This window comes from Hemiscyllium ocellatum, chromosome 32 (genome assembly GCF_020745735.1).
Source record: "Hemiscyllium ocellatum isolate sHemOce1 chromosome 32, sHemOce1.pat.X.cur, whole genome shotgun sequence".
NCBI classification, from domain to species: domain Eukaryota; kingdom Metazoa; phylum Chordata; class Chondrichthyes; order Orectolobiformes; family Hemiscylliidae; genus Hemiscyllium; species Hemiscyllium ocellatum.
The window spans coordinates 49,172,690-49,196,954 of record NC_083432.1 but is presented as its reverse complement, the minus strand read 5'-3'; the positions used below and the strand labels follow the sequence as shown (position 1 = coordinate 49,196,954).

The window sequence follows — 24,265 nt, the reverse complement described above, 5'->3', positions numbered from 1 at the left end:
CTTGCATGGGATTTTATACACTACGTTGGTTTTGCTCATGCTGGGTATCGGGTCCTTTGTCCTGGTGAGTTGTTGTCGGAGAGTGGCTGTGGTTTGTGTGCTGTTATGAGTCCTAGTGGTCGCAGCAGTATGGCTGTCAGTTCAACCGGCTATCCTTAGTAGCCACACACACAGACGACAAACAACATGAATTCGACTGGGACAACACTACTGTTATAGCACAAGCCAAACAGAACAGCCAGGGAATTCCTAGAGGCATGGCACTCATCCACTGATTCTATCAACAAACACATCGACCTAGACCCAATATACCGGCCACTACAGTGGACAGCAACTGACAACCGGAAGCGGCAGAGACAAGCCACTATAAATGCCGAAGGAAACATGACAGAAGCGCTTCACAGGAGGCTCCCAAGCACTGAGGATGTCACCTAGAAAGGGGACGAAACGTTTGCAACAAATACTCCCAGCTCAGCGAACAGAACCACAACAACGAGCACCCCAGCTACAAATCTTCTCCCAAACTTTGTCTATTTATCCTATCCATGCCCCTCACGATTTTGTAAACCTCTAAGATCACCCCTCAGCCTCTGACACTCCTAACCTGTCCAATTTTTCCTGGGAATGGCATGGAAATCAAGTCATGGCAATCTTTTCTGAACCGCTTCCAACACTACTCTTATTAAACAAGGAGACCAAAACTGTACATCGTATTCTAGACATGGTCTCACCGACATCTTTGACAACTTGAGAAAACATCCCCACTTTTATATTCCACTCCCCTGACAATATCATTCATTTGCTTAATTACATACTGTATCTGCATAACTTTGCACTATTAATTGTGCCAGGATATTAAAACCTCTGTGCCTGAGTCCAGCAATCTCTTCCATTTAAGTAATATACTGCTTTTGTATTCAGCCTGCCAAGGTGGACAAGTTCACATTTTCTTGCATTATAGTTCATCTGCCCACTCACCTAACCGATCTATATCCAATTGTAGACTCTTGTCCTCTTCACAACTTCCTAGGCTGCCTGTCTTTGTCTCTTCAGCAAAGTTAGCAAGCATACATTTAGTTCCTTCACCTAACTGGTTATCCAGGACCTTTAATGAGGGAAGACAGCTCTTCCTGTTCACAGTTCTTACCGATCTCCACCGATAGCAACCCCCTCATAGACACCATCAGTGGTTCTGGAGATGATATTGTTGAGCTCATTAGACATTCCTCCGGAGCGAGAGACATATGCTACACTGCCAGGGCGGTACAGTTTGGAGGCCAGGATATTATCCAACATACCACCTGTGTTCCCGATCTTGTAGCAGCCTGGCTTTATGCCACCCACCTGAAAAAAGACAACAAACAATGAAACACAAGTTGGAGTCTGTTTTAAAAGAAAGCAACACTTCGCCTTCAACTTCTTCACTGCCCTACCCTACCCCACCCCAGCACAAAAGGGATTGACTCATGGGTACTCATCATCACTTGACATTACCTTGCATGAGCCAAGACAGCAAATGCAGCCAAACAACTCGATTGAGGGGACTATCATAATCAAATCTTCACCCAACGATCACCAGTGCAGACTTCAGTAAGAGTCTCTGGATGTGATCAAGAGCAGGAACCCTGGAAAAATATTTCATCCTGTCCAAGGAGAGGGGCTGAGGTCAACTCTGGAACCTGGAATGCTTCCTTCACTGAAATCAGTTAGCTGGGCGAAGACATGGGATAGTCACAGGTTATAAGTTATTTGAAACACTAAATAATTGGTTGCTTTCTCGAGTAATTAAGTGAGGATCCATCAATCAAGGAAAATAGCATTTTAGAATATAAATCCAAGTTTAAATATTTGAAAAGTGACCAAAAACACGTGATTAGGAGCTAAACAGGTTACTTAAATATAAATGACCTTAAACCGGCATGGTCACATTATTCAGCTCAGAAGCAGCTTTCTGCTGTTGGATCAATGATGAAGTGGAGGATAAAATCACAGCTGGATTAAAAGGTACTGAACTCAAAAGCCTAGACACATCTTCCTAGCATAGCCACCTAGTGATACAGAAACATATTTTTGCAGTTCAAGAGTCATTGTACTGGAAACAATACAATAACTTCTCTCTCCACAGATGCTTCCAAACCTACTGAGTTTCTCCAGCATTGTGTTTGTTTCAGATTTCCAATATTCATACTACTGTGTTTTTACATACGCCATCTGGTCAGTCTCCCCATACTTGTCCATTACCACGCACATCATCCCTTGTGAAAATTAACTACATTCCAGAGTCACAAACTTTTGTTTTAGTCCCCTCCCCTCCTTCTGTAGTTCCGCAAAAATAGTTACATCTTTAACTTCTTGCTAAAGTCAGTGACCTGAAAGGTTAGCTCTTTTCACATTTATTGCACAATCCAGTGAATATTTCCCAGATTTTCTATTTTTATTTGAGATTCCACACTATTTTGCTTTTGATTAATCTTTTGACTATTGCTCCAAGGAGGCTTGTAGCTGTCTGGAGAAGAACTGTCAGCAATCTCTCAGTATTATTGACAACTCTGAATAATCAAAACAATGGCAAGAGGTTGAACCAGAGATCAGAGAAGCCCCAAGTGTCTTAGCCTCAGGTTCCCAATCTTGGAGTGTGGTTGGTTTTATCCATTTCACAGCCTGACCAATAAAGAACTCAGACAGCAGGGAACTGGGCGGGGGGGGTGAGCGAGAAGAAGAATGACAGTCAGTTTCAAGTAGTTACTGCCAGATACTGCAACCAGAGAAACACTTTCCCATGTGAGTCAAAGTCAAATGTCACAAATGAACTGGACACAACTGTCAGTGAGATGATTCTCAATCACCCATGACAAACTCTTTCTTTCACCTTCAGAGGCAGAAAAGTACAAAGGTTTACAAAATAAACTGGTCAAGGGGGCACAAACTTCACAATAATGTCATGCATGAGCTCTTCCAAATGCTTCCACTCCACATAAATGTTGCGAGAACACATATAATGAGTCTCCAACAGACAGAACTAAGAGTCAATAGAAAAAAACCCTTAAACAAAGGAGGTTCCCCTGTTCAATGGGATATAGTTAAAATATGTTACAATTCCCTCTGGAAGCAAAATAATAAATCACTCAAAGCATGTGCAGAAACCAAAACATGTACGACAGGAAAAAAAGAGAACGGGATATATTTGAAGGGAAACTATTTGCAATGCTAAAGGGAAAAGAGAAAGCTGCGTATCTCTACTGAAGAGCTAGCACAGACATGATTCACTGAATGGTTTCTTTCTTTACTATAAAATTCTATAAACTATTAACAAGTAAGACATCTCACCATCCTGAGCAAAGCAACATTGATCAGGAAACATTTTTAAAATAGCACAGGAAAACGTACTTGCTTAAAGAAACTGTAATATCAATAATCTATACACTTAGTTGCAAACATACGTTCAGGGTACATAGAGTTTTCTTACCGTAGCCGGCCCAATGATGGTCACACCTTTCTCATCTGCCATCTTGATTAATCTCCGGGTCAATGCTTCAGGGATTCCTTCAGCGATTATGGCTATTGCCCGGATCTAAAGCACAGAATAAGCACAGGTTGACTGCAATACAGTCATTGAGAGTAATCCAACTTGGAAACCAGTAAGAACAGGGAGGAAGAAAAGGATTCACAATGGTAATTAGCTTTCCAAGTTAGTAAATGCTTGGTATCACTTAACCATATAAACTGGAATTATTCGATTCAGTTTGTGATCTGATTTAATTTGATTTACTGTTGTCATGTCTCTTAGTAGTGTGAAAAGTTTTGTTTTGCAAGCAGTACAGACAGATCATAACATACAAGGACATACAGATCATAGGGTGTTTAGACAAAGCAAAGTATACAAGGTCGAGAATGTGGTACTGGAAAAGCACAGCAGGTCAGGCAGCATCCGAGGCATACAAGGTTACAGCTGCACAGGATAACTGATTACTATACTCAGTTACCTCAAACAAAGGTGGTAATAGAGGCTTTACAAGAGAGAAAACAAGAAAAATAGGGTCCTGCAGTCACTATCCAATGATCGTCATTTACAACATCTTCCTGAATATGCAGATGCCACTCATTGCCTAGGACTACAGTTGGCTGTGGAACCGTTAACTACAGCCTGTGAATCTAGGAGGGGAGGGAGAGACAGAAGCAGGAAGGGGTTGTTCAGCTCTAAGCCTCTTGACTATTTAAGTAGCACTTGGTTGATCAACAAGCTCATCAAAAATGAAATAATGAATCAAAACAGTCTCTCTTTGCAAAGCTTACAGTTTATCATGGATTAGCATGCTAATTAATAAAATTATCCTCAATACATTTATCAGATTGTCTCCCCTGTATGAATATCTAATGGGCTTAATAAAAATATGAAACTATGATCCATAATGACAAAAAGGCTTTTGAGCTGATAAACATCTGTGCTGATGACACCTCTATATTATGTGCAGATACTACTGATGAAGGGTCTAGGTGGTGGGGCGGAGGCTGGTGCCCTAAAGGACAATTGCCTGACCCTGGAGTAGGGTAGGGTGAAGCCAGCACCGAGGCCTGGGGTTGGTAGGAAGAGTGGGGATGACTATAAAGAAGAGATAATGTCACAATAAACGCTGTCACAGTGTTTCATTTTGCATCCTGCAGCACCATCTTTTGACAGACAGATGCTTCCTGTCACTTGAGAATAAAGTCAACTTTCCTTTCACTGTCCCAAAGGTGGTGCTCATAAGATACTCTGCCACATAAATAAGCTAGCTCTTTTAACAATTCAGCATATACTTAAGAGTAGCTTTGCCTTCTGTGTTGTTCTAAGAATTTATCTTAAAGTTCATTTAAACATCTATTAAAGGCAGACAAATGCAGAACATTAAAACGTTAATCAACTCAACTTGCAAGCTTTTGTGACATTTGAACATGAGGGAAACAACAAACCTGGGAGAAGCTCATAGTTTCCACAGTGCTATCGTAGGCGGAACGCAATGAGGCAAAGTTGATGAGAACATCCACCTCAGGGTGTTTCTTCAGGGCATCAGCCATGTTCTTGTAAACAGGAATAAGGATTTCCTTGTGACCCCAGTAGAATTTCTGCTTGTGATCACCACTACAGAGGGGAACAGGATTAGGAACTGTCAACTCAAATGGCACTCCCAGCAATGTCAAGCTTTTATAAGTTCTCACAACTCAAATTCAAAACTGCAAGCAAGTGTATTTAATTTTAAAATGTGATGCAAGGTATTATAGTTCAATGAAAGATGCTTCTGTGCAAGTGGCTAGGGTGAGCAACAAACTCAGTCAGGCCCAGAAATATTTGCATATCCAGGCCAACCCATCCATGAACCCGGCAGAAATTACTGCTTGGCCAGCAGAGGTCTGTCGACAGGGAATAAGTATTCAAGGTTTGTGCGAAGATTTGTAGCTCGGGTGCTCGTTGTTGTGGTTCTGTTCGCCGAGCTGGAAGTTTTTGTTGCAAACGTTTCGTCCCCTGGCTAGGCGACATCATCAGTGCTTTGGAGCCTCCTGCGAAGCGCTTCTTTGATGTTTCTTCCGGTATTTATAGGGATCTGCCCTTGCCGCTTCCGGGTGTCAGTTTCAGCTGTCCGCTGTAGTGGTTGGTATATTGGGTCCAGGTCGATGTGTTTGTTGATGGAGTTTGTGGATGAATGCCATGCCTCTAGGAATTCCCTGGCTGTTCTCTGTCTGGCTTGCCCTATGATAATCGTGTTGTCCCAGTCGAATTCATGTTGCTTGTTGTCTGCATGTGTGGCTACTAGGGATAGCTGGTCGTGTCGTTTCGTGGCTAGTTGATGTTCACGTATGCGGATTGTTAGCTGTCTTCCTGTTTGTCCTATATCGTGTTTAGTGTTTTGTGCAGACTGTACAAAACACGATATAGGACAAACAGGAAGACAGCTAACAATCCGCATACATGATCAACTAGCCACAAAACGACACGACCAGCTATCCCTAGTAGCCACACACGCAGACAACAAGCAACATGAATTCGACTGGGACAACACTATTATCATAGGGCAAGCCAGACAGAGAACAGCCAGGGAATTCCTAGAGGCATGGCATTCATCCACAAACTCCAACAAACACATCGACCTGGACCCAATATACCAATCACTACAGCGGACAGCTGAAACTGACACCCGGAAGCGGCAAGGACAGACCACTATAAATACTGGAAGAAACATCAAAGAAGCGCTTCGCAGGAGGCTCCAAAGCACTGATGATGCCGCCTAGCCAGGGGACGAAACGTTTGCAACAAAAACTTCCAGCTCGGCGAACATAACCACAACAGGGAATAAGTATGGCCAGTCAGCTAAATAGTGAACGGTTTGGAGTGGAACCAAGGATCTAATGACTGCATTCAAATGAGAGCCAAGACTTGTGACTCCAAGTTACTAAGCGACTTGCTCTATTCATTGGCTGCAATTTATCCCACTGTCACTCAAATTCAAATTTTGGACAAAGACACCTTTGGAGTGCAGAATTTTTGGGACTTCAAAATATTAGAATGCTAATTCCTACCACCCTACAAACAGGAAATTGAAATTAGTTCAAGTTGGAATAGAGAGTAGATTAGAGCATTGAGAAGATTTGTAGTTCAGTTGAGGTTCTGGATGTAGGTTTGCTGGCTGAGCTGGAAGGTTCATTTTCAGATGTTTCGTCACCATACTAAGCAACATCTTCAATGAGCCTCCGGACAAAGCACTGCCGATGATTCTTGCTTTCTATTTATATGTTTGGGTTTCTTTGGGTTGGTGATGTCATTTCCTATGGAATGTCATTTCCTGTACATTTTCTCAGGGGTGGTAAATCAGGTCCGGGTCAATGTGTTTGTTGATAGAATTCCAGTCGGAATGCCATGCTTCTAGGAACTCTCACGCGTGTCTTTTTAGTTTGTCCTAGGATGGATGTGTTGTCCGAGTTGAAGTGGTGTCCTTCCTCATCTGTCAGTAAGGATACTAGTGACTAAGAGTCATATTGTTTTGTGGCTAGTTGAAGTTCATGTATCCTGGTGACTAGTTTTCTGCCTGTTTGTCCAATGTAGTGTTTGTCACAGTCATTGCATGGTGTATTTTGTAAATGGCATTAGTTTTGCTTGTTGTCTGTATAGGGTGTTTCAATTTCATTAGCTGTTGTTTTAGTGTGATGCCGGGTTTGTGGGCTATGATGCCAAGGGGTCTGAGTAGTCTGGCAGTCATTTCCGAGATATCTTTGATATAGGGGAGTGTGGTTAGGATTTCTGGACGTGTTTTGTTTGCTTGTTTGGGTTTGTTACTGAAAATTGGCAGACTGTGTTCATTAGGTACCCGCTCTATTTGAATACGTGGTATAGGTAATTTTCCTCGGCTCTGCGTAGTTCCTCTGTGCTGGCTCATTGAAATAATGTTCTGATGCAATTTCGTTTGTGGATGTTGGGATGATTGCTTCTGTAGTTCAGTATTTGGTCCGTATGTGTTGATTTCTTGTAGATGCTGGTTTGAAGTTGCCCATTGGCTGTTTGCTTTACTATGACGTCTCGGAATGGCATTTTGTTGTTGTTTTCCTCCTCTTTAATGTATTTTATGCCAGTAAGGGTATTGTTAATGGTCTTGAAGGTTTGCTCTTCTGGTCTGCAGATTGGCACTGGAAACTATATCAGATTCTGGTGAGACCACATTTGGAGTAGAGAGAGCAGAATTGGTCTCCTTACTGAAGGGAAGATATCATTCATTAGAGGCAATTCGTGAAGGTTCACTAGGTCTCTGACCTCTGGTATGACAGGAAGATTGTCTTATGAGCAAAGGCTTTCAATAATACCCTTACCGGCATAAAATGCATTAAAGAGGAGGAAAACAGGCTAGAACTGATTTGGAGTTAAGAAGGAGAGATAACTTCATTGAAATATATGGGATTCTTAAGAAGCTCGACAGGATAAATACTGAAGGGGATATTTCCCCTCATGGGAGGGTCTTCGGAGCAGAGGGCACAGTCTCAGAATAAAGAGGCACCAATTTAATGGGTGAAGGAGGAAGATCTTCTTTGAAAGGATTGAGTGTCTTCGGAACTCCTTTCCATACAGAGCTGTGGGGATAGCGTCCTGATATAGGTAGATTCTTGATCAATAAGGCTATCAATGGTTACAGGGTAAGAGCAGGGAAGTGAAGTGCAAAGTGTCAAACCAGCCATGATCCTACTCCATGTTGGAGCAGGCTCAAGGGGCTAAACAGCCCACTCCTGTTCCTTTTCTTATGGAAATCAAGAAGTCAACTCATTTCAGTCACTGAGTCATTGTTCAAACCTAAATACCCACCTGCTGCTTTTCCGTCTTGTTTACACCCACCACTCTATAGATGTCTTCCAGCAACCCTCATTCTCTCGTCTCAACTGCACAGTTAACCCAACACCCTTCCCTCCATACTTATCCTTTCAACTCCCTGCATGCATTCTGGAAGCAATGCCAGCTGTAAGAGGTACAAGTGTGGGAGAAGGGAAGCTAGGATATGATTAGAGCAGGAGAAGTGGTGAAGGCCATGATTAAACCACTCAAATGTTTTAGAGTCATAGAGATGTACAGCATGGAAACAGACCCTTCAGTCCAACCTGTCCATGCCAATTAGATAACCCAAACCAATCTAGCCCCACCTGCCAGCACCCGGCCCATATCCCTCCAAACCCTTCCTATTCATATATCCATCCAGATGCCTTTTAAATGTTGCAATTGTACCAGCCTCCACCACTTCCTCTGGCAGCTCATTCCATACACATACCACTGTGAAAAAGTTGCCCCTTAGGTCTCTTTTATATCTTTCCCCCCTCACCCTAAAAACCTATGCCCTCTTCCCTGGACTCAGGGAGTCCAGAACTAAAGACTTTGTCTATTTATCCTATCCATGCCCCTCAATTTTGTAAACTTCTATAAGGTCACCCCTCATCCTCCGACACTCCAGGGAAAACAGCCCCAGTCCGTTCAGCCTCTCCCTATAGCTCAAATCCTCCAACCCTGGCAACATCCTTGTAAATCTTTTCTGAGCCCTTTCAAGTTTCACAACATTTTTCTCGATAGAAAGGGGACCAGAATTGCACGCAATATTCCAATAGTGGCCTAACCAATGTCCTGTACAGCTGCAACATGACCTCCCAACTCCTGTACTCAATACTCTGACCAATAAAAGCAAGCATACCAAATGCCTTCTTCACTATCCTATCTACCTGCGACTCCACTTTCAAGGAGATATGAACCTGCGCTCCAAGGTCTCTTTGTTCAGCAACACTCCCTAGGACCTTACCATTAAGTTGTGAAGCACTGCTTTCCCAAAATGCAGCACCTCGCATTTATCTGAATTAAACTTCATCTGCCACTTCTCAGCACATTTGCCCATCTCGTCAAGATCCTGTTGTAATCGGAGGTAACCCCTTCAATCATGTTCCCATTGCCAGTTCTTAAGTCATATTAAGCTGGAACAGTGCTTGTATTGGGAACCTTCCTAGGATTATCCAGAATTAGAGCTAATGCAGGCAACTGCCCAGAATGCCACACTCTGCGATGTCATAACCTTTGACACAGCATCTGTGCATACACAAAAAATGCCATTGTGCTGTCACAAATAAATATGGCTTTAAAGTAATGCCAGGAAAATTCAAGATTTACCATCAACATCCATTAAGGACATGACGTTAACTCTGTTGCAGTGCCACAAGCAGCAGTCATGAGTTGCAGGTGTATTCCAGATAACTTGTTTTTTTTTGTAATTTTAGAGTCCTGGATTGGAAAGGTTACAGCATATTTGCAATACTACATCACAGTTCAACAGACTTTACCAAACCAATAACAAAAGAGGGGGAAGCAGGAAAGCACACTTACGTGAATGGGTAGACCATGGCTGCAACTGATGGTTCAACCCGTGAACAGACATAGTCAAAGTCCAGCATTCCTTGTACAGCTCGAGTCTGCATTCCCCAAATAATGGACTTGGTGTGGCAGCTAAAGAGTGTGGTGGCTTTACCTGAAAACCAGCAGCACAATTTCAGTGACAAATGGCATCTTGAATGAGGTTTTCAACAAGGAGATGGGGGGAAATAAAGGATCTACAACAGGCAAAGCAGAAGGACTGAAGAAGAGAGAGGGGGCTGGAGAAGGGATATCAAAATTCTACCTTATCAGGAAAGCTGATGAACTATACATCTAACTCAATGGCTTCTTGGCCTGAAAATGTTCCACTGCACTGACCAGCTGTTTCCAAGTATCTCACCTCCCCTCAAAGCATATTCGATCTTCTTTGCTTCGCTTAATAAAACACAAATCTTACTTACAATTTTGTCATATTTTGGCTATAATGTCATTACCACCTAGAAGGACAAAGGCAATGGATAAAAGAAAACATCTGCAAGTTCCCTTCCCTAACAGCATGGAGTGGTGGTGGTGGGTGGGGGGGGGGGGGGGGGGGGGGGGGGGGAGGTAAAAGGGGAAAGGAGTAACTACAGCAAACAGACTGCAGGGGCTCAATGCAGCAGCTCATTACCACCTTTAAAGCATTTAGGGATGGACAATAAAGCTGGACCAGCCTGCAACGCTCAAATCCTATGACTGAATAAAAGAAATGATTGAGGGATATGAGCTGTAACAATATTATGCTCAGTTTTAAACTGTAAATATGGATGCTAACATCATGTGAATCACTACATCAATGAGAGATAATTTACCCATTCTGTAATCTTTAGGAGTACATGGAACCTTGGTTCAAATATATTTTCTTCTATCTTAAAATTGATTTGTAGAGGAGAGGGTGCAGATGCTATTTTGCTGTAAACCTGTGTATTTATTTCAAGTGCCTGCGTTAGTCATGGTGTCTGTTCTCAATTCAGTTGAAAAAAGTATGAATATTAAAAGTCATTTTATCTTTTCATCATTGGTCTCAAGACAGATTTGGTCACATGGTGCCACCCTCAATCATTTGCAAAGACTGAACTGGGCACGGGCATGTCCTGAGCTAGTTTCAAGCTCCAAAGGAAATGCACCACAACTATGAGGGACAGTTCCCATTTGTTAAAAGTCGTACTGATTTTTACATCACTCAAACATCCCCAGATTAACAGCACAGAGCACTTGGGAAAGAGGACAGAAAAGATTCAAAAATCTCTTTGAAATACTCATTCATTGACTAAGTTTAAAGGAGGCTGATACAATTACAGCATTTAAAAGGCATCTGGATGGGTACATGAATAGGAAGGATTTAGAGGAATATGGACCAAGTGCTGGCAAATGGGACTAGATTAGGTTGGGATATCTGGTCAGCATGGACAGGTTGGACCAAATGTACAGCTCTATGACTCTGTCTATGCATAAAATAGAAGTGCCTGAAGTGGAAGCTAGAAAAGAGAGAGATCAAGTCTCTGTCTTACACTAGAGCTCACTTATTGTTCAGACTATTTAGTGGCCTTACTTCCAAAACATTAAACTTGTCTCTTTTGGATTTTTCAATTTTGGATTGTGTCTGAAGGGTTTCAATGAGTAACCTGCAAGTATTTCTGTAGTATTAGAGAACTCCTGAAGTGCAATAGGGGATTTATAGTGGGAGAGTTTAGGAGTTAACAAGGTAAATGATTAGTTCATTAGACTTTCATATACAAAGTGTTTTTTTATGGACTTTGGGGAAGCACCCATAAATAAACAGAAAAAAAGACTTTTTACCCTCAGTTTTGGGCAGTTACGGAAGTCTTATCTGAAATTGGATGTGTAGAACTGTCACTCCTGAGTGAGGGAGGTAATTTGGGACTGACAGAAAGTAGTTACCTCAATGTAAGGAGTTTAAAAGGTTTGGATAATTAAGTGTTTAGTTCAAACCCTGAAGTTATTTGAAGCTAAAAAAGTCTAAGATCAGTCGTATGAAGGCTTCAGGAGGAGACTATCACATTCTCAGATCAGGACCTTGAAGCCACATTGAAGTTAAGTCTCAGGTGTGAAAGAGAAGGCAATTCTCTCTAGTGGGAGCACTATAGAAGGGTGTTGTTGGGATTAACAAGGTTGTACTTGTGTTCTTTAAATACTTAAATCTTTCACTTGGTTGTATATAAATATCTAAATGCTTGCTTTATTCTTTATCTTTATTTTATTTGCATAATAAACTTTGTTTTACTGTTAAGCCAGAATCTGCAGCATTGCAATTTTGTCAATGAAAGACAGCCTTAAAATTTTAAAAAATGAAAGATGATCCATCAAGCTAGGTTTCAACGATAGATCTGACTTGTCCAGTAATAACATCAGCTGGGATTGCAACACTTTACAGACTCCACTAGACTTATGTTTTATTTTCAGATTTCCAGCTTTTTCAATCTATTTCTTAATTGCCATTCACCAATTTTCCTGCGAAGGGAGAGTGGACGGAGGGCACCCAAAAGAATGAGGAACTGTAGAGGATTCGGCACTGCATAATGTGGCTTTAAACTAGCAAATAGTAGGGCCAGTGTCAGCAGTGATGGAGAGCTAACGGCCCAAATCAGACAACACTGGGAGACATTTAAAAAAAAAGGGGGAATTTCATCATATGAACACTTCACAATAATTCAGAGACTCCATCCTGGTCATAGTTCCCCTGTCTCCTTCCATGAAGGACTGAGGGAAGACAAAGTTTATCAAATTAAATCAAGTCTTGTATTATGATGGCAACTTTTAATTTTAAACAAAGAATGAAACCAGCAGTTCACAAAACTGTTCATTAGCATCAGTAAGGAGATATTCCAGAAAAGGTTGGGTTAATAGTGTACACATGGTGCTAACAAAACTCTTCAAAACTTGACTTGAGAAAACAAGGCCTACTGGAAAGGTTTGCTGAGAGAGAATTCCACAGGACTCAGACTATGAAAGCCAGGGTGGTGGTGGACATGGAGCTATAAAGGCAGTCAAGAATTCGTCAGCAATTGCTGCAGGAAGGCGAAGCTCACATACAAGCTAGTTTGACTACTCTGGTTCCCAGCTGTGCCCCATTAAACGGACAGAGCTTAGAACCAAAATATTGAATCATGCTGGAGTTATCTTGCTATACATGGCTCTAGTGATTCTACCCTACAAACAGCAAGCTGTAAAGAGTTAATGCTTCATTATATTATAAATTCAGAAACAAAAAGATATACTCCATACAAAATGTTTAAAAGAAATGTGTCAAGAAGGGTTTAATGCATTTGATTCCCAGCTCCCCTCAGGTAAATAAACACACCTGAGATTTTCCCACAGGTTAATTTTATCTCTGAAATCAAATGAAGCAAAAACATTACAGCTGTCTGCTGGAAAAGCAGCATAATAAATAGCAACCATACACCTTTCATGAACATACATTTATCCGTCTGTTGCCCTCCTACCTCTTTTCTTTTCTTGCCTTGCCTTTCCTTCTGTCAAAGAGATTACCAACAAAAGAAATGTATCACATAGTAAGATTTGTTAAAAAAACATCACTAGCTGACACACCCTTCCCAATGGCACCACCATCTCCCTTTTGACCAGGAATACACATCCCCCCCCCAATGGCCATCATTACAAGTGAATGAAATGAGGGCCATTCCAACACAGCAATGCAAGGCAGTTTAACCTCCGCTTCCAAAGCAACCTGAACTAAACAACACAACTTGGCAATGTTGTACATCGGGTAGAGGACTATGCTCTGATGGGACACTGGGCAAGTTATAAGAGACAAGTTTAAGAATAGTAAATGGCATGAAAAGGGACTGTTCAGTCCTTCATGCCAGGTGAGGCACTTTATAAATAGTTAGTTGTCCAATTACCAATCATTTGAGGATCTTCCCTCAAAGAAATTAAATGGGGCATTATCCACATTGCATAAGTGATGTTATACCTTGGGTTGAAACTAAAACATCTGAAATTTACCCAAATACCAGACGAAGAGGGTATAACCATAAAATCGGAGCCAAGCCATTCAAGTGCAATGGCAGGAACTATTACTTCACATGCAATAATGGAAATCTGCAATTTCTTTCCCCAGAAAGAAACTGAATTCAATTGAAAAAAACTTAAGCCTTGATGCAAGGGTTACAGAATAATATTAAATAAAGTACAGAATTTGTTCAGCTAAATGCAAAGCAGAAAGGGCTCAATGACAAATCACCTCCCCTTATCTCAAATAAAAATCTAAGTGGTACCAGGATCATTCGGTAATCACAACCAAGTAGCCAAAATTTATTCAGTATTACATTTGAACTAGCTTTTAAGAATAAATGTCAACTCTGCCATTCACATTACATTTTAAGTAAGGAACCAACATTCTCTTTTTCCAAGTTGGCTTCTTTCAGTGTAAAAGAGACCAGAGGTGCAGCACATCTGAAATGTGAAAAAAATATAATTTATAACTAAAATGAGTTGCTAACAGATGCTTCTGCAAGCTCTTAGGTCTCGTTTTGCAAAAGCAGCACCATGTATCCTGAGCCAACCCAAAGTATCTACCTGCCCGGTGACAGAGGGTGAAGTGCACGTCATACAAGACATCTACCACCTCCAGCTGCACCAAAGTGAGCAAGGTTGATGTCTGCTATCTGCTTTTGAGAGTCTGGTCTCAGGAGCAGATTGAAACAACAGGACCTCCAATCTACCCAAGCTCAAGTGCTTTAGACTGCAGTAAATATGAGAAGTGAACCCTCATTAACTGGCTTAAAACAGTTGCTCCCTCCCAAGAGGAATAAGATAATTCACATCATTTGTCTTATTTGCACTGGACCTGAAGCAAAAGCCAAATAAGTATTTGTCTTCATTTTAACATGCTAATTTGTAACAATGCAGGGTATACAAGAACAGAACTTTGAGAAAATTAAAACACAAAATAGTTGCCTTCATTGTGTAAATTGTTATATAATGATATATAATTGTTATATAATGCACTGTGCTTTCTGAAGGCAGCACCAGGCTCCAAACTATTTCTGTTTAACACTGATGCGTTCTGAACATTTAGCTCAATATTTCCAGTATAACAAGTTTGATAACGTGTGTATAAACCAAGGGAATGATATAATGCATTGAACGTCACAGATTACCAGGTAATTATGAGCCATGTACATCGTTGAAACACTGGCAAACGAAAATAAAAATAAAACAGTTGCAAAAAAAACAAATAAAAATTAGGCAATAGAATGAATACATGTGGAGATTTTGTAGTATGGATCATTTGTTAAAACTGGAACAACACTGAAAGAAAATGGAAAGAACAATACAGAGGAAAATAAACTCAATCTGTAAAGATTTAAAAGGAAAATAAATGAAGTTAAATTATTTAAGTGATCAGCACAAGACACAATTAACTTCAGACAAAAGTGACACAAGACACACAGTACTGCAAAGAGCATCAGGGAGAGGGAAACAAAGATATAGAATGCGAAGCATAAAAGTAGTAAAGCTGAATTGACTGCATTGAGCCTGTAGAAGATAAAGGTAGCGAATATCAAGGAGTACTGATCACCCTGACATTTAAACTGAGGGATTCTCCCCACAAACAGCAACATATTCATTCCCCTCCCTAGGCCTTTAGAAATGTCAGCAACCCTTGCTAGAGAAAACAAAGCTTGAGCATGCAAGTCAATGATAAGGCAAAAGACTTGCAGAGAATACAATGCAGTTCCATGATGATTTTCTCCAATGAAACAGCAAAGAGATGGAAAAAAAATGAGGCCGGAGTAGGATGAGTTCAGGAAATCGATGAGACAAACAACAGATCAGCGACACACTTAGAACAGAGGTGTTTGACATAAATAACTAGTATCTTCAAACTGAAAGCAGTTGCTCTGTGAAAGGGAAGAAAGTTTACTAGGGATTACCCTTGCTCCAATGGTGGCCATGCCAGGGTTGCAGGATTTGAGCTATAGGGAGAGGCTGAATAGGCTGGGCTGTTTTCCCTAGATCATCGGAGGCAGAGGTATATAAAATTGAGGGGTATGGATGGGGTAAGTAGACAAGGTCTTTTCCCTAGGGTGGGGGAGTTCAGAACTAGAGGGCATAGGTTTAGGGTGAGGGGGGAAAAATATAAGAGAGACTTAAGGGGCAACATTTTCCAGAGGGTGGTACATGTATGGAATGAGCTGCCAGAGGAAGTGGTGGAGGCTAGTACACAATTGCAACATTTAAAAGGCATCTGGATGGGTATATGAATAGGAAGGGTTTGGAGGGATATGGACCAGGTGCCGGCAGGTGGGACTAGAAGGGTTGGGATATCTGGTCGGCATGGACGGGTTGGACCACAGGGTCCGTGTCCGTGCTGTACATCTCTATGACTCTAAATGTTGCAATAAGTTTATGCAAAACAATCAAAGACTGACTTCAATTAATTAACAGCAATCTTAAAAAGAAAACTGCCCAAGCTTTGGAGCAGTGCATCTGTTAAATTCCATAATTTGGACTCTGACATTTCCCATATCTTAGAAGCTTGCCTCCTATATAACAAGCTTCGGTTGTGGTTACAGCCCGGCATTTATCGATTTACCGTGAGGGATGGTCTGCTTCAGACTCATCGATGTTCTGTTGGTGTCGTCAGATTTTGAATCAGAGAAAGAAGCAGTTCTGCTGGGGGCTGGAGTCTGAAAGCAAACAAAAAATGTACATTCTATTTATGTATGCAAAAATTGCCAGCCAATCTGTCCATTAACAACTGTGATTCAAAATGTTGTAAAGAGGTCATAATGGACTCAAATTAATTCTCTCATCGTAGATGCTGCGAGAACTGAGTTTTCCAGCATCCTCATTATTATGCTTTTATGCATGTTCCCTCAAAGAATTCAAATAAATTTGAGACAATTTACCCTTCATGAAACCATGCTGACTCTGCTTCAGCGTATATATTTCTGAACATGCCATTACAACCTAGCATAAACTCAAGCATTTTCCCAAAATGTTAAGATAACTAGCCTATAGTTGCCTTTTACACATCTTATTCCCTTTCTGAAAATCAGTGTTACATTAGCAGTTCCAACACTACTCCAAAACAGGAGTGCCGGGCAGCACGGCGGCTCAGTGGTTAGCACTGTTGCCTCACAGTGCCAGGGACCCGGGTTCAATTCTTGTCTCGGGCGAATGTCTGTGTAGAGTTTGCCCATTCTCCCCATGTCTGCATGGGTTTCCTCCCATAATCCAAAGATGTGCAAGTCAAGTGAATTGGCCATGCTAAATTGCCCATAGTGTTAGGGGCATTAGTCTGGGGTAAATACAGGGAATGGTCTGGGTGGGTCGCTCTTCAGAGGGTGGTGTGGAGTTGTTGGGCTGAAGGGCCTGTTTCCTTACTGTAGGGAAACTAATCTAACAATTCTTGGAAGGTGCAGCCACTGTCTTTGTAGGTAGTCCTTTTAATATTCTAGGATACATGTGTAAAGAACCTACCTCTGACATCTCCCCTAAACCTTCCTCCAATTATCTTATAATTATGCCCCCTCGTGATAGACATTTCTGCCATGGGAAAATGTCTCTGGCTACCCACTCTATGCTTCTCAACATCTTGCACACCTCCAGTCCTCCTTCACTTCAACAAGAAAAGCCTGAGCTCCCTCAACCTTTCTTCTTAAGACATGCCCTCCAATCCAGGCAGCATCCTGGTAAATCTCCTCTGCACCCTATCTAAAACTTCTACATCCTTCCTATAATGAGGTGACCAGAAATGAACACAATATTCCAAGTGTGGTCTAACCAGGGCTCAACAGAGCTGCAGCATAACCTCACAGCCTTTAAACTCAATCCCCAACATACATATGCCTTCTTAACAACCCTATCAACCTGGTGACAACCTTGAGGGAATCTATGGACATGAACCCCAAGATCCTCTACCTCCACACTGCCTTTAATCCTGTATTCTGCATTCAAATTCGACCTTCCAAAGTGAATCACTTCACACTTTTCCAGGTTGAACTCCATCTGCCACTTCTCAGCCCAGCCCTACATCCTGTCAATGTCCTGAAGCAACCTACAACAGCCCTCCATACTATCCACAACTCCACCAACCTTCGTGTCGTCAGCAAACTTACTAACTCACCCTTTCACTTTCTCATCCAAGTCATTTATAAAAATTATAAAAAGATCCCAGAACCAAGCCCTACGGACCATCACTGGTCAGCGAGCTCCAGGCTGAATACTTTCCATCTACTACCACTTAGTAGTAAAAGATCCCAACAAATTAATTGTAAAAACATATGTAGCAAAGATTAGTGTTAAGGTAGTGGATTAGGAGCATTTAAAAGTCAACAAAAATGAGCAAAACAAAAAAAAATTATGAGTAAACTTGCAAATAGTAGGATGGACAGGAGTATCTTTCAGCACAAAAGGGAGAGTCCAAAGTGAACAATGGCTCTTAGAGAATAAAATTGGGGAAATAAAAATGGGGAGCTAGAAAATGGAAGAGAAGTTGAATAAAAACTTGTGCCAGTTTTTGTGGACAGCACATTGGCTCAGTGGTTAGCACTGCTGCCTCAACGCCAGGGATCCGGATTCAATTCCGCCCTCGGGCAACTCTCTGTATGGATTTCCTCCGGGTGCTCCCACAGTCCAAAGATGTGCAGGTCAGGTGAATTGGCCATGCTAAATTGCCCAGTGTTCAGGGATGTGTAGGTTAGGTGCATTCGTCAGGAAAAATGTAGAGTAATAAGGGTAGGGTAATGGGACTGGGTGGGTTACCCTTCAGAGGCTCGGTGTTGGGCCAAGTGGCCTGTTTCCACACTGTGGGGTTTCCATGGTTCAGAAAACACCAGTAGTGGCACACTTGCGCTGACATGGACAGAGTAGTAGAATTTAAACTGAAAATTTCCCCTTCCTCGAATCTTACTTCCCCACTGGGATAGATCTTTGTTGTGAGCCATAATTCTTTTCATAACCTTCTGCAATTAATCCTTAAATCATCTTTCCTGCTCAATTCCTTTCCCAGTCCACTCCACCTAGATCTGTTCTTATTCCTTTATAAATACCCTCAGTTAAGTGGAGCACAGTTGTTTCCAAGCTGAAAATGTGTAGTTGGAAAAGCGCAGCAGGTCAGGCAGCATCCAAGGAACAGGAAATTCGACGTTTCGGGCATAAGCCCTTCGTTCCAGCAACACATTTTCAGCTCTGATCTCCAGCATCTGCAGACCTCACTTTCTCCCCACAGTTGTTTCCAACCCAAGTTATTCCTTCTCAAACCAAATGCTAAATTCTATCATGTTACGGTCACTAGTCCCTCAAGAAATCTTTTATTCCAAGGTCATTTATTTATCCCACCTCATTACACATCACTGGATGCAAAATAACCTGATTTCTGGTTGGATCCACTTTTTTTTTTAATTCACCCATTGAACATGGTTTCGCTGGCTTGCCAGCGTTTATTGCCCACCCCTGGCTGCATTTGAACAGAGTGGCCTGCTAGGCCCTTTCAGAAGGCAGCTGAGAGTCAGCCCCATTGCTGTGGATCTGCAGTTACATGTAGGTCAGACTGGGTAAGGACAGCAGATTGCCTTCTCAAAAGACATTGGTGAACCAAATGGGTAGTTCTGAAAATAGGAAATGGTTTCATGGACATTGTAGGTTCTGAATTCTAGATTTTTTTTTATTAAATTCAATCCTGCCCTAACCTGGGTCTCCAGAAAATTAACCGACTTTATGGATTAATAGTCTTTGCCTCTGCCAAAATTATTACATTATTGTAGGAAACTGCCTCAAAATATAGTATAACCTCTTCCACACAGCTACCCCTGCCGATCTGACTTTATTAACCTACATGATTTAAGTTATCTAGAATTAATGTGCAGCTTTTTACCATGCCCTCATTATCACCTGATGTATTCGATGTTACAGGGCAGCCAATGCTAGTGGATTATTGATTACTCCTACCAGTATTGTCTTCCCCTCATTATTTACCTCCATCTATATGGATTGTAGATGGGCCAGAGAAAGATCACCATTTGCTATCATACTTTTTCTATGCCATACAACCCAAGCTACTTCATCACTCTTTCAAAATGTCTCATACCCTTGATTATTTAATTCCCAGCTTCGATCCCCTTGTAACCTCATAAATACTAAGATCACACCCATTAACCACTACTTATAGCATACATTTACTTTTTTCTTTCCAAATGCTACATGCATTCAAATAGAGCTATTAATTTTGCTTTATTCCCAATTTTACTACTACCACTTAGTAGTAAAAGATCCCAACAAATTAATTGTAAAAACATATGTAGCAAAGATTAGTGTTAAGGTCGTGGATTAGGAGCATTTAAAAGTCAACAAAAATGAGCACTACCTTTAACTCAATTTATTGTTGTTTTTCGATGTTTATGTACACCATCCTTTTCTGTCTTACTCAAGATATAGCTGTCCTGTTAAACCCTTTTGCTTTGCTCGCCTATAGTTCCTCTCACTAATCCTTCCTCACCTCTCCTAATTAGTTTAAAAGCAGAGTTACTCAATTTGCCAGGCCACTCTTCAGATTGGTATATTTTCAAGATTTCAGATCAACTAAAAATAGTATAACCCCATACCTCCCCAATTCAGAATTTTCACACCTGTTCTCTATGACCCCATCAAATTGCTTAAACAGCTTAATCAATTAGATTACACTCAAAGCTTTTGCACTTAAGAGAATAAAAGCCTCAGCTAAGGGCTCTGTTGATACAATAGCAGAGTCCCGACCTTTGAAACCAGGAGAGCCAGGTTCAACATGCTCCAATGGTGTGGAATATAATCTGAATTGGTCGATTAGAAAATATATACAAACCTTGTCCATCATGACCTCATGCTCCATCCCTTATTCATTGCTCCACTAACAAATACCAATAAATGAGCAGTCGCAATCTCCTGATTACAGCACTATCGTCATCAATTTTAAAATCAAAGCTAGCAGATAAAAAGACACACCAATTATTTAAATTACATCATTATTTTAGGCTGCTGCACTTACTGACGGACTGCCGCTGGCATTTAGCAGGAAGTTGGCAGTGTGGGCAGCCATGGGTGGCTGGTCAGGAATGGTTCGGTGACCCAGTGCCATTCCTACAATTGCAGTCATGTGGGTTTCTGTTCCAAAAACATAGATTGGAATTCCAGTTGTCTTCCCTGTAGACAGAGGTAATTGGTTAGGACTGGAACAATTGAAACTTGATCACTTTAAACTATAACATGTGAATAAACTACTCCATTATTCTAGAGTGGGAAGCAGGTAAGGGTATAAATAAAAGTTAATAGGAAAACATTACTTTTTTGAAGTCAAAGCAATATTTCGGAGGAGAAAGCCAATATGCCTTCATTCATCTTATAAACTGCACTGAACAAACAGTGACACAGCCAATGTGGACACATTTAATTAGTGGGCAAAACGGATCCTCTGCATACTCCATACACCCATTCAGTGTTGCATGCGTGTGTTATGGTTGAGGAAAACAAGCTGTTATTGTAGTTTCTAGTTCACCTCCCCTCTCTCTAGATTGGTATTCCCATCCTGGGTTGATGGTCTTATTCTCAAAGTGGACAGGAGACCTATTCACATCCCTTCTGGATCCTATAGCAACATCACTTGAGGCACCTTTTGCAAAGTTAAGTCACCAAGGTTTATTTGAAGATATGCTAAAGGAATCATAGCTATGAACTAACATGCTGAAACTTTAATATAAGACATGTATAGTATGGAAGAGGTCCTTAAGCCCACCAAGTCTGTGCCAAAACTACGTAAACCTAACTAGTTCCACTTTCCAGTACTTGGCCTATAACCTTGAATGTCATGATATTTCAAGTACCTTGTAAAACTAAGCGGTTACCTGCTTCAACCACCTTCCCTGGCAGTTTTTTCAGACTTCTACACTTTGAGTGAAATATATTTTCCTCAATGCCCCTCTAAACTGCCTTTCACCTTACAAGTGCCCTCTATCGATAATAATTAAATTAAGGGGAACAATGCTTTCTATCCACCCTGTCCATGTCCCTCAATCGTATTCACCTCCATCTCAACTTTCTCTGCTCCAAAGAGAACTCTAGCTTATCCAGCCTCTCCTCATACAGAAACTGCTCCATTCCAGGCAAGACCCTGGTAAATCTCTTCTACACGCCACCCTCCACTCCAGTTCCATCAGAACCTTCCTGTTCTTACAATCAATGCCTTGACTGATAAAAGGCAAGTGTTCAGAATGCAGCACAGGTTTAACGGATAGCTAATAGCTTGCCAGCTCTGCATTTTTTACCAGATATACCATTGGCAGTATTTAGCTACATAGAGTCATAGAGGTGTGCAGCACAGAAACAGGCCCTTCGGTCCAACTCGCTCTTGCCAACCAGATATCTTAACATAATCTAGCCCCATTTGCCAGCACCTGGCCCTTATTCCTCTAGACCCTTCCTATTCATATACCATCCAGATGCCTTTTAAATGTTGTAATTGTACCAGTTTCCTCTGACAGGAAATTCCATACACGCACCACCCTCTGCAAGAAAGAGTTGCCCCTTAGGTCCCTTTTAAATGTTTCCCCTCTCACCCTAAACCTATGCCCTCCAGTTCTGGATCCCTCACCCCAGGGAAAAGACATTGTTTTAAAAAAAAATCCCAAGAGACAAGTTGTCAAACCTCACCAACTTCACCCATGACACGGAGACCCTCTTGATAATTGGGTCCACCTCGCCTAACGAAAATGGAGACATTATGATTCTGCAGCGGAGTTTGGTAGTCCTTGATTGCACGTACTATGCCCTAGGATTGGAAATAAGAAAATTAACAGACATCAAGAGGTTTCATCTTTCATACAAAAATCAATTTAATCAAGAAAGCTTTACCAGAAAAGATCTGTTTAGCTACTGATCTCCTCGATTCCTCCAATTTAAGAATATTCAGCTTTTTGCCCCCAAGATCACAGGGTTTCCTGCCATATTATTTTGACTAATGAGTCTAATCCTTCCAGCGATTTACGTTGAAATATTAGAATTTTATTTGTTCACGGTTTACGGGTGGCATTGGCTCAGCCAGCATTTACTGCCCATCTCTAATTGTCCAGATGGTAGTTAAGAGTCAACCACACTGCTGTGGAGTTGGAGTCACAGTCCAGGTAAGAACAGATTTCTTTCCCAAAAGGATATTTATGAAACAGATAATCTTTGCTTTTAAAAAAAAAATCAATAAAAAGTGGTTCCACGATCACCCTCAGGCTAGCTTTTTTTAAAAATTCCAGATTGTTTTACGGAATTAAAATTTTGCCATCTGCCAGGACGTTAGCCTGGGGTTTAGGATGACCACTCTGGGTTACTCTCCCTCCCCTGTAGGATGGTTATTTAAAAGCAGCATGGATATCAATGATTCATAGGAATGTTGACCAGTCTGAGATGGATCATCTGAGGATGGCAACAGACCACCCTCCCTTCAGGGAGCCAGGCTGCTGACTCACCAAGGAAAATTTTAGACCCACTTAAAGTGACATAAGCAGACACAGCAATCCTTCGTAAAGGTTCAGCAGTGTCCTTCACATTGAAAGAGTATTTTTCTTTGTTCATAAAAGTCACCCACGTCATGTATAAATCCATTAGTTTAATCACTGCCTTCAAAATGTATTTTACTCTGACTGCTTGAAGTCAGTTTAAGAGGGTCGTAACCTAGGGAAAAAAACCAGACAGAATGCCAACAGACAAAACTGCATCAGCCTATTAATTAATAGCTGCACCAACATGAGTGGAATGAATAAGCAACTGTGTAAGGCTGAGTCAAGTCTACCAGACTTGATATTATACGAAGAAATAAAATGAATTTGATTCCATTGGGTTTTGTGTGAAGTATAAAAAGGATAGTGCAGAGTAGTTACAACAAATAACCTGAAATTAACTAAAACGTTTATAAATAAGATATGATAATGAAGCAAAGTGTACTTTTCTGGATGAACTAAATCAAGTCAGATACCTTTAAGCCTGTAATTATCATATGAATTAATAATCAAGTAGACCACTGGACAGAATTACTTTACGCCAAAAATAATTACCAACTATCAGAATTGCAAAATATTTGCAGTCCAATTAGGTAACTCAACCAATTTCATCATTAGATTAGATTACCAAGTGTGGAAACAGGCCCTTCGGCCCAACAAGTCCACGCCAACCCTCCGAAGAGCAACCCACCCAGACCCATTCCCCTACCCCTGCATTTACCCCTTCACCTAACACTACGGGGAAACTTAGCATGGCCAATTCACTTAACCTGCACATTTTTGGACTGCGGGAGGACTCTGACGCAGACACAGGGAGAATGCGCAAACTCCACACAGACAGCTGCCTGAGGTGGGAATT

General features: G+C 41.3%; 1 protein-coding gene across 4 annotated transcripts in view; it reads right to left on the bottom strand.

The window, feature by feature from the left end:
* aclya (ATP citrate lyase a) overlaps positions 1-24,265 on the bottom strand; it is a 78,647-nt gene that overhangs the window by 16,953 nt on the left and 37,429 nt on the right. For 2 of the 4 annotated variants that reach the window (XM_060848947.1, XM_060848948.1), the window contains exons 11-18: positions 22,571-22,688; positions 20,913-21,067; positions 16,482-16,575; positions 13,363-13,392; positions 9,872-10,013; positions 4,951-5,119; positions 3,467-3,571; positions 1,148-1,344 (exon numbers count right to left, since the gene is read on the bottom strand). In XM_060848947.1, coding sequence (XP_060704930.1) covers positions 1,148-1,344; positions 3,467-3,571; positions 4,951-5,119; positions 9,872-10,013; positions 13,363-13,392; positions 16,482-16,575; positions 20,913-21,067; positions 22,571-22,688 — 1,010 coding nt within the window. The remainder of the gene's footprint in view (positions 1-1,147; positions 1,345-3,466; positions 3,572-4,950; positions 5,120-9,871; positions 10,014-13,362; positions 13,393-16,481; positions 16,576-20,912; positions 21,068-22,570; positions 22,689-24,265) is intronic. The other 2 variants (XM_060848949.1, XM_060848950.1) reach the window with 2 other exon arrangements.